This window comes from Cervus canadensis, chromosome 2 (assembly GCF_019320065.1).
Source record: "Cervus canadensis isolate Bull #8, Minnesota chromosome 2, ASM1932006v1, whole genome shotgun sequence".
Classification (NCBI taxonomy): domain Eukaryota; kingdom Metazoa; phylum Chordata; class Mammalia; order Artiodactyla; family Cervidae; genus Cervus; species Cervus canadensis.
The window spans coordinates 113,978,606-113,990,913 of record NC_057387.1 but is presented as its reverse complement, the minus strand read 5'-3'; the positions used below and the strand labels follow the sequence as shown (position 1 = coordinate 113,990,913).

At 54.6% G+C, this 12,308-nt stretch overlaps 1 protein-coding gene across 21 annotated transcripts in view; it reads left to right on the top strand.

Annotated features, from left to right (window-relative positions):
* The window catches only part of KIF1A (kinesin family member 1A), an 86,898-nt gene extending 82,833 nt beyond the window's left edge, over positions 1-4,065 (top strand). For all 21 annotated transcript variants that reach the window (XM_043462179.1, XM_043462187.1, XM_043462185.1 and 18 more), the window contains 3 exons: positions 335-527; positions 989-1,107; positions 1,412-4,065. In XM_043462179.1, coding sequence (XP_043318114.1) covers positions 335-527; positions 989-1,107; positions 1,412-1,454 — 355 coding nt within the window. In that variant the 3' untranslated portion in view covers positions 1,455-4,065. The remainder of the gene's footprint in view (positions 1-334; positions 528-988; positions 1,108-1,411) is intronic.
* Positions 4,066-12,308: the final 8,243 nt, after the last annotated feature.

Below are 12,308 nucleotides of genomic sequence, written 5' to 3'. Positions count from 1 at the left end.
CCCCCATGTGGGGCAGTTCTGGGGGTCAGAACACTGCCCCCCTGACCTGGGACAGTGCTGGGTGCCTGCAGACCACCCCTCGATGTGGGGCAGGGGCAGCTCTGTGCTGTAGTCAGAAGACCAAGCCCCCCCACACCTAGGGCAGGGGTGGAAAATGAGCTGAGGTGGAGGACGGGTGGGTGGCCCAGAGCCTGGACCGGGGTGGGGCCCGGTGGGAGGCTGCCGGGGGGAGGGGGGGAGCCTGGAGGGAGGCTGCGGGGGGGCCCGGTGGGAGGCTGCGGGGGGCCGGGTGGAGGCCGTGGGGAGGTAGTTTTGACACGTCGCCACCCTGCAGCCCCATCGTCTCCAAGAAGGGCTACCTGCACTTCCTGGAGCCGCACACGGCTGGCTGGGCCAAGCGCTTCGTGGTGGTGCGGCGGCCCTACGCCTACATGTACAACAGCGACAAGGACGCCGTGGAGCGGTTCGTGCTCAACCTGTCCACCGCCCAGGTGGAGTACAGTGAGGACCAGCAGGCCATGCTGAAGGTGCGCCGCGCCACGGGCTGGCGGGGAGGGTGGGAGCCGGGCCCAGTCCCCCGCGGGCCGCGTCCCCTCACCGCATGGCCGAGGCGTGTGACTGGACGGCACGGGTAGGGGCCTCAGCCTCTCGTGTTCTGGGGTCACTCTGCCCAGCCATGGGGCGCGCCGTCCTGGTGATGACCAGCAGTGAGGGGTGGGGCGAGCGTGGATCCCAAGGATGCCCCGTTTGATGGCTCATGACACAGTCCCTCCTCCAGAGACACCCACAGAGGGTGTCAGGAGCCCTGCAGGCCAGCGGGGCGCTGGGCCCAGAGGTGCAGCCTCCTGCCCCCAGCTTTGCCCCGACCCTCCCGCGGACTCCACCGCTGCCCCTTCTCCGACACCCCCACCCCGGCCCCCGAGGAGCAGTGGCTGCCCCGGGCTGAGCGCGGGAGGCCTGGCGCCCCTCACGGCGGCCCCCTCTGCAGACCCCCAACACGTTCGCCGTGTGCACGGAGCACCGGGGCATCTTGCTGCAGGCCAGCAGCGACAAGGACATGCACGACTGGTTGTACGCCTTCAACCCCCTGCTGGCCGGGACCATACGGTACGTCGCCTGCGGCCCGCCCCGTGTGTGGGTCCCCGAGGCCTCCAGGGTCCACCGTCGGCCGGCGGGAGGGCACCTCTGCGTCGGGACCACCAGGCCCTGGGTGGCCGAGCCTCGCCCCTGGCGGGGGACCTTTTAAAGGAGGCTGTGGGGGTGGGGGGCTGCTCCCACCGAGTCCCAGGGGCAAGAGGCAGAGGGTACGTCTCCCGGGCAGTCAGGGAGGCAGGGGTGTGCCCGTGATGCCCCTCATGCCAGCCTGCAGGCGGGCACGGCCCTCTGACCGCCGCTCCTGTCGGCCCCGCAGGTCCAAGCTGTCCAGGAGGAGGTCTGCCCAGATGCGGGTCTGAGCCCAGCCTCCCACAGGCCCGGCCCCGCGTCCCGTCATCGTCACCGTCTGTGTCAGCGCCGCCCAGCCCCGCCCGCCTCCTGGGATGCCCGCCCCGCCGGGGACCTGCCACACGACCTGTCCCAGCAGAGGCCGCACGTGTCATCCTTTTTTTCTGCAGGAGGCGCCCCGGGTGGGAGGAGCTGGGAGGCGCCAGAAAGGCGGGGGGCAGCAGTCACGGGGCGTCGCCGCCGTTCTAATATTTTTTTAAGCATAGACAGACTTATAATTAATATACGCTAGTTAGTGACGTTGAGACAGTTCCCTCAGACATTAACGATAAGACTGTGTTCTATTTATAAGTATTTATTTCTAACGCCTTCACGTAGACCTGTAGGATTCAGATGGACCCGCCCCCTTGTTCCCACACACACCTCCCAAGCCTCTCGGGGACAGACGTGTCGGGGCGGCTCCCCGGGGGCCACGGGGATGTGGAGCTGGACAGATGGCCCCGGGGATGTGCTGCCACGGCCGCAGCTGAGGCCTGTCCCCACGCACGCGGGGCCGGCCTGGTCCCGGGGCCTGTGTGTGTGTGCGTGTGTGCGTGTGTGTCGGGGGTGTGCTGCCTGAAGGCCGAGCAGCACAGGTGTGTCCTTGCACCAGGAGTAGAACGCGTGTCTTACCTGGACGGCAGCCCCTGAGCCGTGACCGCTGGGGGACACTTGCAGCGCATCCCTGGGAGCAGGTGGGGGGGCCCAGGCGCCCGGTCTGGGGTGAGAGGGTCAGGGTGGTGCCCGGTGTCCGGGCCAGCCGGGGGCGGGGCTGGGTCTATGAGAGGCTGTGGGCAGCGTGAGCCCCAGGTCGCCGTGGGCCCCTCTCTTGCCAGGAGAGGAGTGTTCGGGGGTCCCGGGGGAGACTCTGGCAGCCGGTGCGGGTGGCCAGTGCCAGCGCTGGGTCATCTGTCTTCCAGGAGCCTTTTCTTGTGCCCGAGGGTGTCACCGTGTCTGGTCTGGCCTCTCATGACGATACCCATCTCGTCCCCTCTTCAGACTCTGTGCCCGAGGGTCGCCCGGGCTGAGGGTCTGGTCGGGGAACCCACTGGCCTGGGGTCTTCGGGGAGCTGTTCCTTCTCCCGGCCCCTCTTCAGCTCAGGGGAGAGCAGCCACAGCACAAGCCCCGTCCACTCTGCGGCACCCAGAGCAGGTGGCAGAGGTGGAGGGTCTAGACGAGGACCGAACACCGTCCAGAAACCGGAGGCCCGAGCGCCCCGGGGTCCGTGGAGGCGGAGAGCAGAGAGCAGGCTGAGGGCCGCTCCGGAACCAACACTGAGCCGGCCTTGCGGGCAGGGGGAGGACGCACGGGTGAGCTCTGGGGGTCAGTCCCGAGTGCCCCGCTGTCCTGCGGGGAGACTGGGGCTCAGGGCCCGGCCATGGCCCCTCAGGTCAGCCAGCCTGAGGCCGCGGCCTCGCCAGGGTCCGAGGCCCTGTCTGGGGGCAGGGTGCCTGGGGCCAGCCAGCCTGCAGAGCCCCTGCTGCGCGGGGCGGGCCTGAGGGACTTGCCCGCGTCCGGGGCCCCCACAGCCACGGGGGCCACCACGGCTGCTGCGTCCTGCCATCCCAGCGGGGACGTGGTGCTCAGGGTGTCCCTGCCCATCTCCGCCTCCTCCTCTCGGCCTGGGCCCAAGAGCTCCGTCTGCGTGTCGGGAAAGCCGCTGTCCCGGGCCGGGTGCTGTGGGAGCCAGCACAGGGGGTCTGGGACCCTGTCCCGTTGGTGACACGGGGGGCCAGTCTGGAGGCCCGGGGGTGGGCGCAGACGGGAAGGTTGGGTGCAGGGTCGTGCTGCATCCCCAAGGGGCGGGAAGGATGCAGGGAGCCACCTCTCGGACGGGCTTTGTTTCGGTGCTTGAGGCTGCTCGGGCTGCAGCTGCTGTGAATTTGGGGGTGTCCCCGCGTCCCCTCCAGGAAGGGGGGCACGCCTTCGGCCCCCCTGGGGGCACTCTGGCGGCCCTGGGCAGAGCCCCGGGCGGGAGAGTCTGGGTCCTGGTGAGTGGGCTGGGTGTCAGGGGCAGGTGTTGAGAGACTTGTCAGTTTCAAGGCCTCTGTGCTCGGAGTGACTGTTCTTAAGATGCCAGCATTTCGTTCTCTGACAATGCGCACGCACACACACACACGCACACACACACACACACATGCACACACACCCAGCACGCTGACTGCGGTGATCTCCCGTCAGTCCTGGACCCCCTCGGCACCCCTGGGCCGGATGAGGCAAGACACCCAAGGAGGGTCCCTGAACGTCGCCGATGTTATGGCCCGAATGGGGCTGCCACGCCGGTCCCCGTCAGCTCTCCCCAGCTCGGGAACCCCAGAGGCCCTCTCCTTCATCCCCTGGGACAGACACGAGGCTGCAGCCTCTCCCCAGACCCAGGCCTCCTGCGGCCAGCCGTCCCCCGAGTCCCCCGTGGCTTGTACATATGTGCTTGTGTGGCCCCTGCACCGTGACCGCCATCCTGATGTAACGACTAGTTCCCTGGTGTCCTGAACCCGAGTGTTAGGCTCTTGGCTCCTGCCCATGTGTGTGCACTTAAGCTCTGTCCAGTTAAGAAATAAAATGGCTCTTTATGCAACACCAGACCCATGGGCCCCTGCTCGGCTTTATTCATGTGTTGCTCTGTTTGCTGGGGCCTTAACTAGCCACAGGGACAGCTGTCCAGCATGTCTGGAGGTAGCACGCGCCTCCCAGTGCCAGGTAGAGAGGGGAGAGCGAGCCTTGAGGGGTGGGAGGTGCCAGGTGGTGTTTATCGCGGGAGCATCCACCTGCTTCCCTCAGCACTGGCTGCACCCGTCTCAGCAGCTCCAGGTGCCCTCAGGTACGCCAGCCCCGCGTACTTCCACCCTCAGCCCAGGCAACTTCAAGTCCTTTCACGTGGTCAGCGTTACCTCATAATCAAACCGGATGAAGACATTCCATGAAACCATAGACCAATGTCCTTCTTCAACACAGAAACAAATCCCCTCAATAACATCTCACTAAGGGCATAGCAACTCACTCCAGTATTCTTGCCTGGAGAACCCCATGGACAGAAGAGCCTGGTGGGCTACATTAGTCCATGGGTCGCAAAGAGTCGGACATGACTGAGCAACTTCACTTCACTTCAAGGGCATGGCAACTCACTCCAGTATTCCTGCCTGGAGAACCCCATAGACAGAGGAGCCCGGCAGGCTACAGCCCATGGGGTCACAGAGAGGCAGACACAATTGAAGCCATGTAGCACGCAACATACACTGCATCTCACCAAGTTGAATGTAGGGGTACGCAGAAAGGCCGATGCCCCATGACCTAGGTGGGTTTATCCTGGGAATGCAAGCACGGTTCAAGAGCTGATCATTCTAATTCACTGTATTAAGCTAACAAAGGAGAAATCACATTATCATCTCTATAGACGCAGAAAAAGCATTTGATGAAAATCCAATATCTCTTGCTAATCAAAACTTGAAGTAGAGGATAACTTCCTTAACATGGTAAAGTGTGTCCACACTAAGTCTGTAGGTCACATCGTGTGTGTGTGTGTGTGTGTGTGTGTGTGTGTGCGTGTCTGCTCACTCAGTCGTGTCTGACTCTCTGTGACCCCATGGACTGCAGCCCGCCAGGCTCCTCTGTCCGTGCAATTTTCCAGGCAGGACTGGAGTGGGTTGCCTTGCTTTCCTCCAGGGGCTCTTCCCGATCCAGGGATCGAGCCCGTTTCTTATGTCTCCTGCACTGGCGAGCGGGTTCTTTACCACTAGTACCACCTGGGAAGCCCAAGCTAGCATCCTACTTAACAGCAAAAAGTGAAGACTTAACGCTTAAGACTGGGCACAAGACAAGGATGCCCTCTCTCATCACCCCTATTCAGCAAGATAGTGGAGCTCCTGACCAGGGCAGTAAGGCGAAATGAAAAAGGAGGTGCACAGATCAGAACAGAAGAATGGCGCAAAAGGCAGTAAGTTCTGAATGAATATCACAAAAATCCACTATAATTAATACGAGTTAACCAAGCCTGCAGAGTGCAATGATAATGTACACTCATTTTATTTATGTTTTATTAAAGTACAGTTGACTATGCTTAAGGTGTACATCAATGTGACTGTTATATATGCATATATATGAATACACACATATATGTATATTCTTTCTCAGATTCTTTTCCATTATATGTTATTACAAGCTACAGAATTACAAACACAAATTTTATTTTTATATGCTAGCAATAAACTGTTGAAACTTTGAATTTAAAAAATAGCACCGTTTATATTGGCGGCTTCCCTGGTGGCTCAGATGGTAAAGAATCTGCCTGCAATGCAGATTCCTGGTTTGGGAAGATCCCCTGAAGAAGGAAATGGCTACACTCTCCAGTGTTCTTGCCTGGAGCACCCGTGGACAGAGGAGCCTGGCGGGCTACAGTTCATGTGGTCACAAAGAGTCAGACACAACTGAGCAAGTAAGCACACATTTATAATAGCAGCAAGAATGTGAACTACATATGTATAAATCCTAACAAAATATATGCAAAATCAATATGCCGAAAGCTATAAAACACTGATGAGATAAATCAAAGACCTAAGTGAAGAGTTACATTCATAATTAGAAGATTCAATATTTATTAAGACGTCATCTCTCCCCAAATTGACTTTTAAATTCAACGTGATCTCAATCAAAATTCCTGTAGATATCAACCACCTGATTCTAAAATTTATGTGAAAAGTAAAGGCACTAGAATAGCTAAAACAAATTTGGCTCAGAAAAATAAAAGCTAGAAAAGTCACAATATCCATTTTGACCTATGAATCTACGGGGATTGGGACAGTGTATTTTTTTAATTGGAATTTAGTTGCTTTACAATGCTGTGTTCGTTTCTGCTGTAGGGCGGAGTGAATCAGCCACATACACACACATACCTGCCCTCTTGGACCGCCCTGCACCCCACTCCCACCCTCCCATCCTTCTGAGCGCCGAGCTGAGCTCCCGGAGCTGCCCTGCAGCGCCCCGCTAGCGTCTGTTTTACACCCGGATCCCGCACTCCACTCCCCCCCCCCCACGTCCACACATCTGTCCTCTACGTCTGCATCTCTATTCCTGACCCGCAAAAATGTTATTTGTACCATTTTTCTAGATTCCAGGACAGTGTGGTATTGGTGAAGGAACAGACACATAGATCAGTGCAACAGATGTAACCAGCTGACACTTTTTACGAAGATGCAAAAGCAATCAATGGGGAAAGGATAGGCTTTTCAACAAACAATGCTGGAAGAGTTGGATTTTGATATGTCTTTTAAAGTGAATATAAACTTACCACTTATGCAAAAAAGTAACTCAAAATGTTATGTAAAATCTAAATCTATAAAATTTCCAGAAGAAAATAATATTACAAGGAAACCAGGATACAAAGCTAGGCATGGTGTTGTTGGATATGACACCGTAAGTCCTATTCACAAAGAAAGAAATGCAAGGTTGAACTTTATGACAGTGAGGAAGCTTTTGCTCTGTGAAGGAAAATGAAAAGACGACCTACAGATGTGGAGAAGATATTAACAAATCGTACCTCTGGCCCAAGACTTGTCTCCAGAATACATTAAGAATGCTCCCAAATCTCTGATAGGAAAAAAAAACAACCCAACTTAAAAATGCTAAACAATGCCACTACTCACATACTTAAAGGGCTGAAATAAAAAACAAGAAGTGAAACCTGACGATATCGAGTGTTGGTGAGAAGCAGCAACTGGAACGCTCCACTGTTGTTTGTGAAGCTGCAAAAGCTGCAGTCACACCGGACAAGGGTTTGGGACTTTCTTAGAAAGTTAAGTGTACACTTTCATACGACTCACCAGTCCCACTGCTGGGCATCTACCCTAGAGAAACGAAAAACCGTGCCTTAGAGAAATGGATACACAGATGTTTAAAGCAACTACTCATTGTTGCCCCCAAGTGGGGCAATATAGAATCAAAATTAAAAGTTGGTGGCCTGCCTGTGTACCAGCAACAAACAGCTGGAATTTGACATTTTAAAATCACCATTTAGAGCAGTGCCAAAAAAAAAAAGAAGAAGAAAGAAAGAAAGAAGGTGTAGAAAACAACAAAATTCTGATGAATCAATGGTGTAAGTAAATAGACATTCTGTGTTCACTGATCGTAAGACTCGCTGCTGCGAAGACGTGGGCTTTGCTGGTTGGCCCTATAGACGCAGTAGGGCTTTTCAGGAGGTGCTAGTGGTGAAGAACCTGCTTGCCAATGCAGGAGATGCAGGTTCAGTCCCAGGGTTGGGAAAATCCCCTGGAGTAGGGCGTGGCAACCCACTGTAGTATACAACCTCCCACAGACGAAGAGCCTGGCAGGCTGCAGTCCATAGGTTTGCAGAGCTGGACACACAGACTCAATGCCTCCCCAGTCACGCTGCCGGGGTTCCAGTCAGATATCGACAAACTGAATCCAAAATGTGTTTGTCAAGGCCAAAGACCCCAAAGAGCCAACACTGAAGAAGAGCAAATTTGTAGGACTCACACCACCCAGCTTCAAGACTTACCATAAGCTTTCAAAACTCAGGATCGGGATTTGCCTGGTGGTCCGGCAGCTTAGACTCACCCTCCCAATGCAGGGGTCCCAGGTTCGATCCGTGGTCGGGGAACTAGATCCCACATGCCGTAACTAAGAGTTTGCATGCTGCAACAAAGATTAAAGATCCCGCGTGCCACAATTAAATAAATAAAAACAAATGCTTCATCAAGATAGTGTGATGCTGGTGATCGAGCAGACAAGTAGATCAAAGGTACAGGAGAGCCGAGAAATAGACCCACACAGAGTCAGCTGATTTAGACAAAGGAACACAGGCTGTTCAAGGGCAACAAGACAATCCTCTCAGCAAATGGGGCTGGAGAAAGGGATGCCCACAAGCAAAAAGCATTTTAAAGAATCTGGTCACAGATCTTACACTTCTCACAAACATTCAGATGCTAAATCAAAACGGATCTTGGACCTAAATGCAGAACAGAAAGCTAAAACTTCTACAAGTACTTATCAGCGTTAAGAAATGCCTAGGACCTGGGCTTCCCGGGTGGCTCAGATGGTAAACAAAGGAAGTGTTAGTTACTCAGTCGTGTCCAACTCTTTGTGACCCCGCGGACTGGGTCTCGCCAGGCTCCTCTGTCCATGGAATTCTCTAGGCAAGAATACTGGAGCAAGTAGCCATTTCCTTCTCCAGGAGATCTTCCCAACCTAGGGATCGAACCTGGGTCTCCTGCATTGTGGGCAGACTCTACCGTCTGAGCCAGAATCCGCCTGCAATGCAGGAGTTCCGGGTTCGATCCCTGGGTCAGGAAGATCTCCTGGAGGAGGGCATAGCAACCCGCTCCAGTATTCTTGCCTGGAGAATCCCATGGACAGAGGAGCCTGGTGGACCACAGTCCCTGGGGTCGCAAGGAGTCGGACACGACTGAGTGACTAAGGACAGCACACCAGGACCTGGGAGGAAATGCTTGGAAAACAATTATCGGACAAAAGACTTGTCTTCAGAGCATGTGAAGAATTACTATAACTCAGTAATGAAAAAGATACACAACTCAGTAAAAAACAAAAAGCATCTGAGTGACCAATAAGTAGGCTCCTGACAATGTGGTCACATCACCTGTCATCAGGGGAGTGCAGCCTCCCACCACAGAGAGAGCAGACACCAGGGGCAGAGACTATGGGGGTCTTCACCATATCGCGGGGTTTGTGGACACCTCCTGCCTGGAAGATCAGCTGCTGTGGCCCTACCTTGGTCTCCTACCTTGCTCCTACTGTTGTTGAGCCACTCCTTCGTGTCCGACCCCACGGACTGCAGCACTCTAGGCCTCCCTGTCCATCACCAACTCCCGGAGTTTACTCAAACCCATGTGCATTGAGTCAGTGATGCCATCCAGCCATCTCATCCTCTGTCGTCCCCTTCTCCTCCCACCTTCAATCTTTCCCAGCATCAGGGTCTTTTCCAATGAGTCAGTTCTTCGCATCAGGTGGCCAAAGTATTGCAGTTTCAGCCTCAGCATCAGTCCTTCCAATGAATATTCAGGACTGATTTCCTTTAGGATGGACTGGTTGGATCTCCTTGCAGTCCAAGGGACTCTCAAGAGTCTTCTCCAACACTACAGTTCAGAAGCATCAATTCTTCAGTGCTCAGCTTTCTTTATAGTCCAAGTCTCACATCCATACATGACTACTGGAAAAAACCATAGCTTTGACTGTACGGACCTTTGTTGGCAAAGTGATGTCTCTGCTTTTTAATATGCTGTCTAGTTTTGTCATAGCTTTCCTTTCAAGGAGCAAGCATCTTTTAATTTCGTGGCTACAGTCACCGTCCTTAGTGATTTTGGAGCCTAAAAAAAATCTGCCACTTTCTACCTTTTCTCCATCTATTTGCCATGAAGTGATGGGACTGGATGCCATGCTCTTAGCTTTTTGAATGTTGAGCTTTAAGCCAGCTTTTTCACTCTCTTCTTTCACCCTCATCAAGAGGCTCTTAAGTTCTTCACTTTCTGCCATTAGAATGCTCCTGGGAACGTAAATGCTACAACCACCTTGTGGGAAGTAGCAACAGAACCTCACAGAATTAAGTATTGTCCTGCCCTGTGATTTGGAAAGATTCTTTAGCTACTTACCACCACCCCAAAACCAAAAACACTTGTCTACAAGGACTTATATGAACTTACTGAGAGCAGCTTTATTTGTATTGCAGGGGAAAAAATGGAAGAAAACCTAAATGTTGGTTCATTATCAGAAAGATGGATTAACAAGTTGTGGTTCAGTCATGGAATGGAATTCCATTCAGCATTAAGTAGGAACAAAACTCTGACACTGGAAAGCAAACCAGCCCACCTCCCTGCCGGCCCCCACATGGAGACGCAGGGCTGACGCAGGACTCGGGCTACACGGGAGGTCCCCAAGCCTCTGTGAAGCAGAGCAGGAAGCCAGATGGTCCTGATTGGGGGCGGGGCCCACTGGAAGGGACGGGGCTTTCTGAGAGCGCACTCAGCCTGGGTGACCCGCGGCTGTGCGTGTGTCTCACGGGTGAGAGTTCACTCTCAAGATAGGTGTGCCGCACACCATTTAAGTTTTATCTAAAAATATGAGGTATCTAGAAATACAGCCAATTCAGGCTGATGGCTCAGTGTGGATTACCATCCAACTCCAGGCGGGATGTCTGGTGGTCAGTGTTCGCTGTGTTCCGACCCCGGCAGGCCCTGGCCGCCTGGAGGCCAGGCCCCATGGGGGAGCCGCGGGTGACCAATGGGTAAGGCGGAGGCCTGGGGCTCCGAGGTGGATGGGAGGTCCCCTCAGGCACTCATGCTGTGTGTGAGCCTGAGGGAAGCCCGGGGTCCATGAACACAATCGGTAACCTGTAACAGGAAGAGAAGAGTTTCACTGAACCCAAACTGAAGACTATCATCCGGGAAACAGCTTCCCAGGTCACTCCGAGGGAGTGCTCCAGAGCAGTTCTATAACTCGTTGGGACAAAGAGCATCAAACAAGTCTGGGACGTGTCCCTTCATACCCACCCGGCTCCTCTGTCCATAGGATTCTCCAGGCAAGTGTACTGGAGCGGGTTGCCACGCCCTCCTCCAGGGGATCTTCCCGACCCGGGGATGGAACTCTCATCTCTTGCTTCTCCTGAATTGGCAGGTAGGTTTTTTGCTGCTAGTGCCTCCTGGGAAGCCCCACATCCCTTTAAGTTTTCAAAAAAACAGACCAGCTCGTACATAGCGAGTCAGTGTGTCCTCAGCACCTGAGAGGGAGTCATTGTTAAAGAAGGGCCAGGAAGGGAAGCATTTAACCTTTATTTTTAACATGGACATTCTTTGTTTTCAGTTCAGTTCAGCCACTCAGTCGTGTCCGACTCTTTGCAACCCCATGGACTGCAGCACGCCAGGCGTCCCTGTCCATCACCAACTCCCAGAGCTTGCTCAAACTCACGTCCACCGAGTCGGTGATGCCATCCAGCCCTCTCACCCTCTGTTTTTATTTATTCATTTATTTTTGGCTGTGCTGAGCCTTTGTTGCTGCCCAGGCTGCTCTCTGGTTGCGGTGCTCCGGCTTCCCATTGCGGTGTCTTCTCTTGCCCCAGACCACGGGCTCTAGGGCACGCTGGCTTCAGCAGCTGTGGCTCCGGGCAGGCTCAGCAGTCATGGAGCACAGGCTTAGTTGCTCCGAGGCATGTGGGATCTCCGGGACACAGGGATCAAACCCGTGTCTCCTGCGTCAGCAGGTGAATTCTTTACCACTGAGCCGCCAGGGAAGCCCCGGACATTCTTTCCTTCTGGTCGGTGCACCCTTTCCTTTAATAATTAAACCAGATGTACAATGTATGTTTGCTGGGCCACAAACAGGCTATTCCTGTTAGCATCAAGTTCAAGTTAACTCAGGAGGATATATGTGTATGTATAGCTGATTCACTGTGCTGTACAGTAGAAATTAACATTGTAAAGCAACTACACTCCAATAAAAATCAATTTTAAGACAAGTTAACTCAGGTAAAAGCGAGAATGACTTCCTAGCTCCTCAGTCCGTGAGCGTTTATCACCGGCTTCAGTGCACCAGGTCGCTGCAGCTTCCAAAAGGCTCCCTGCTCCTTGGAGAGGGTGGGGTCCTGGCAGAAGGGAAAGACAGACACCCCATGCCCAGGCTGGAGCCTGGGGGTGTGTCTGCCTCCTGGGTGAGGTTGGGGCCCTGGGGACCTTCCTGCTGGGGTTGGCCTCACCCCTCTCCCGGGGCGTGGGGTGGGGAGACGGGGGCACCAGACGCCTTCCCACCTCCGGGAGAGTTCTGAACCCCAAGGTTGTCTGCCAGGACAGCAGAAACAGTCAGCCCCTGT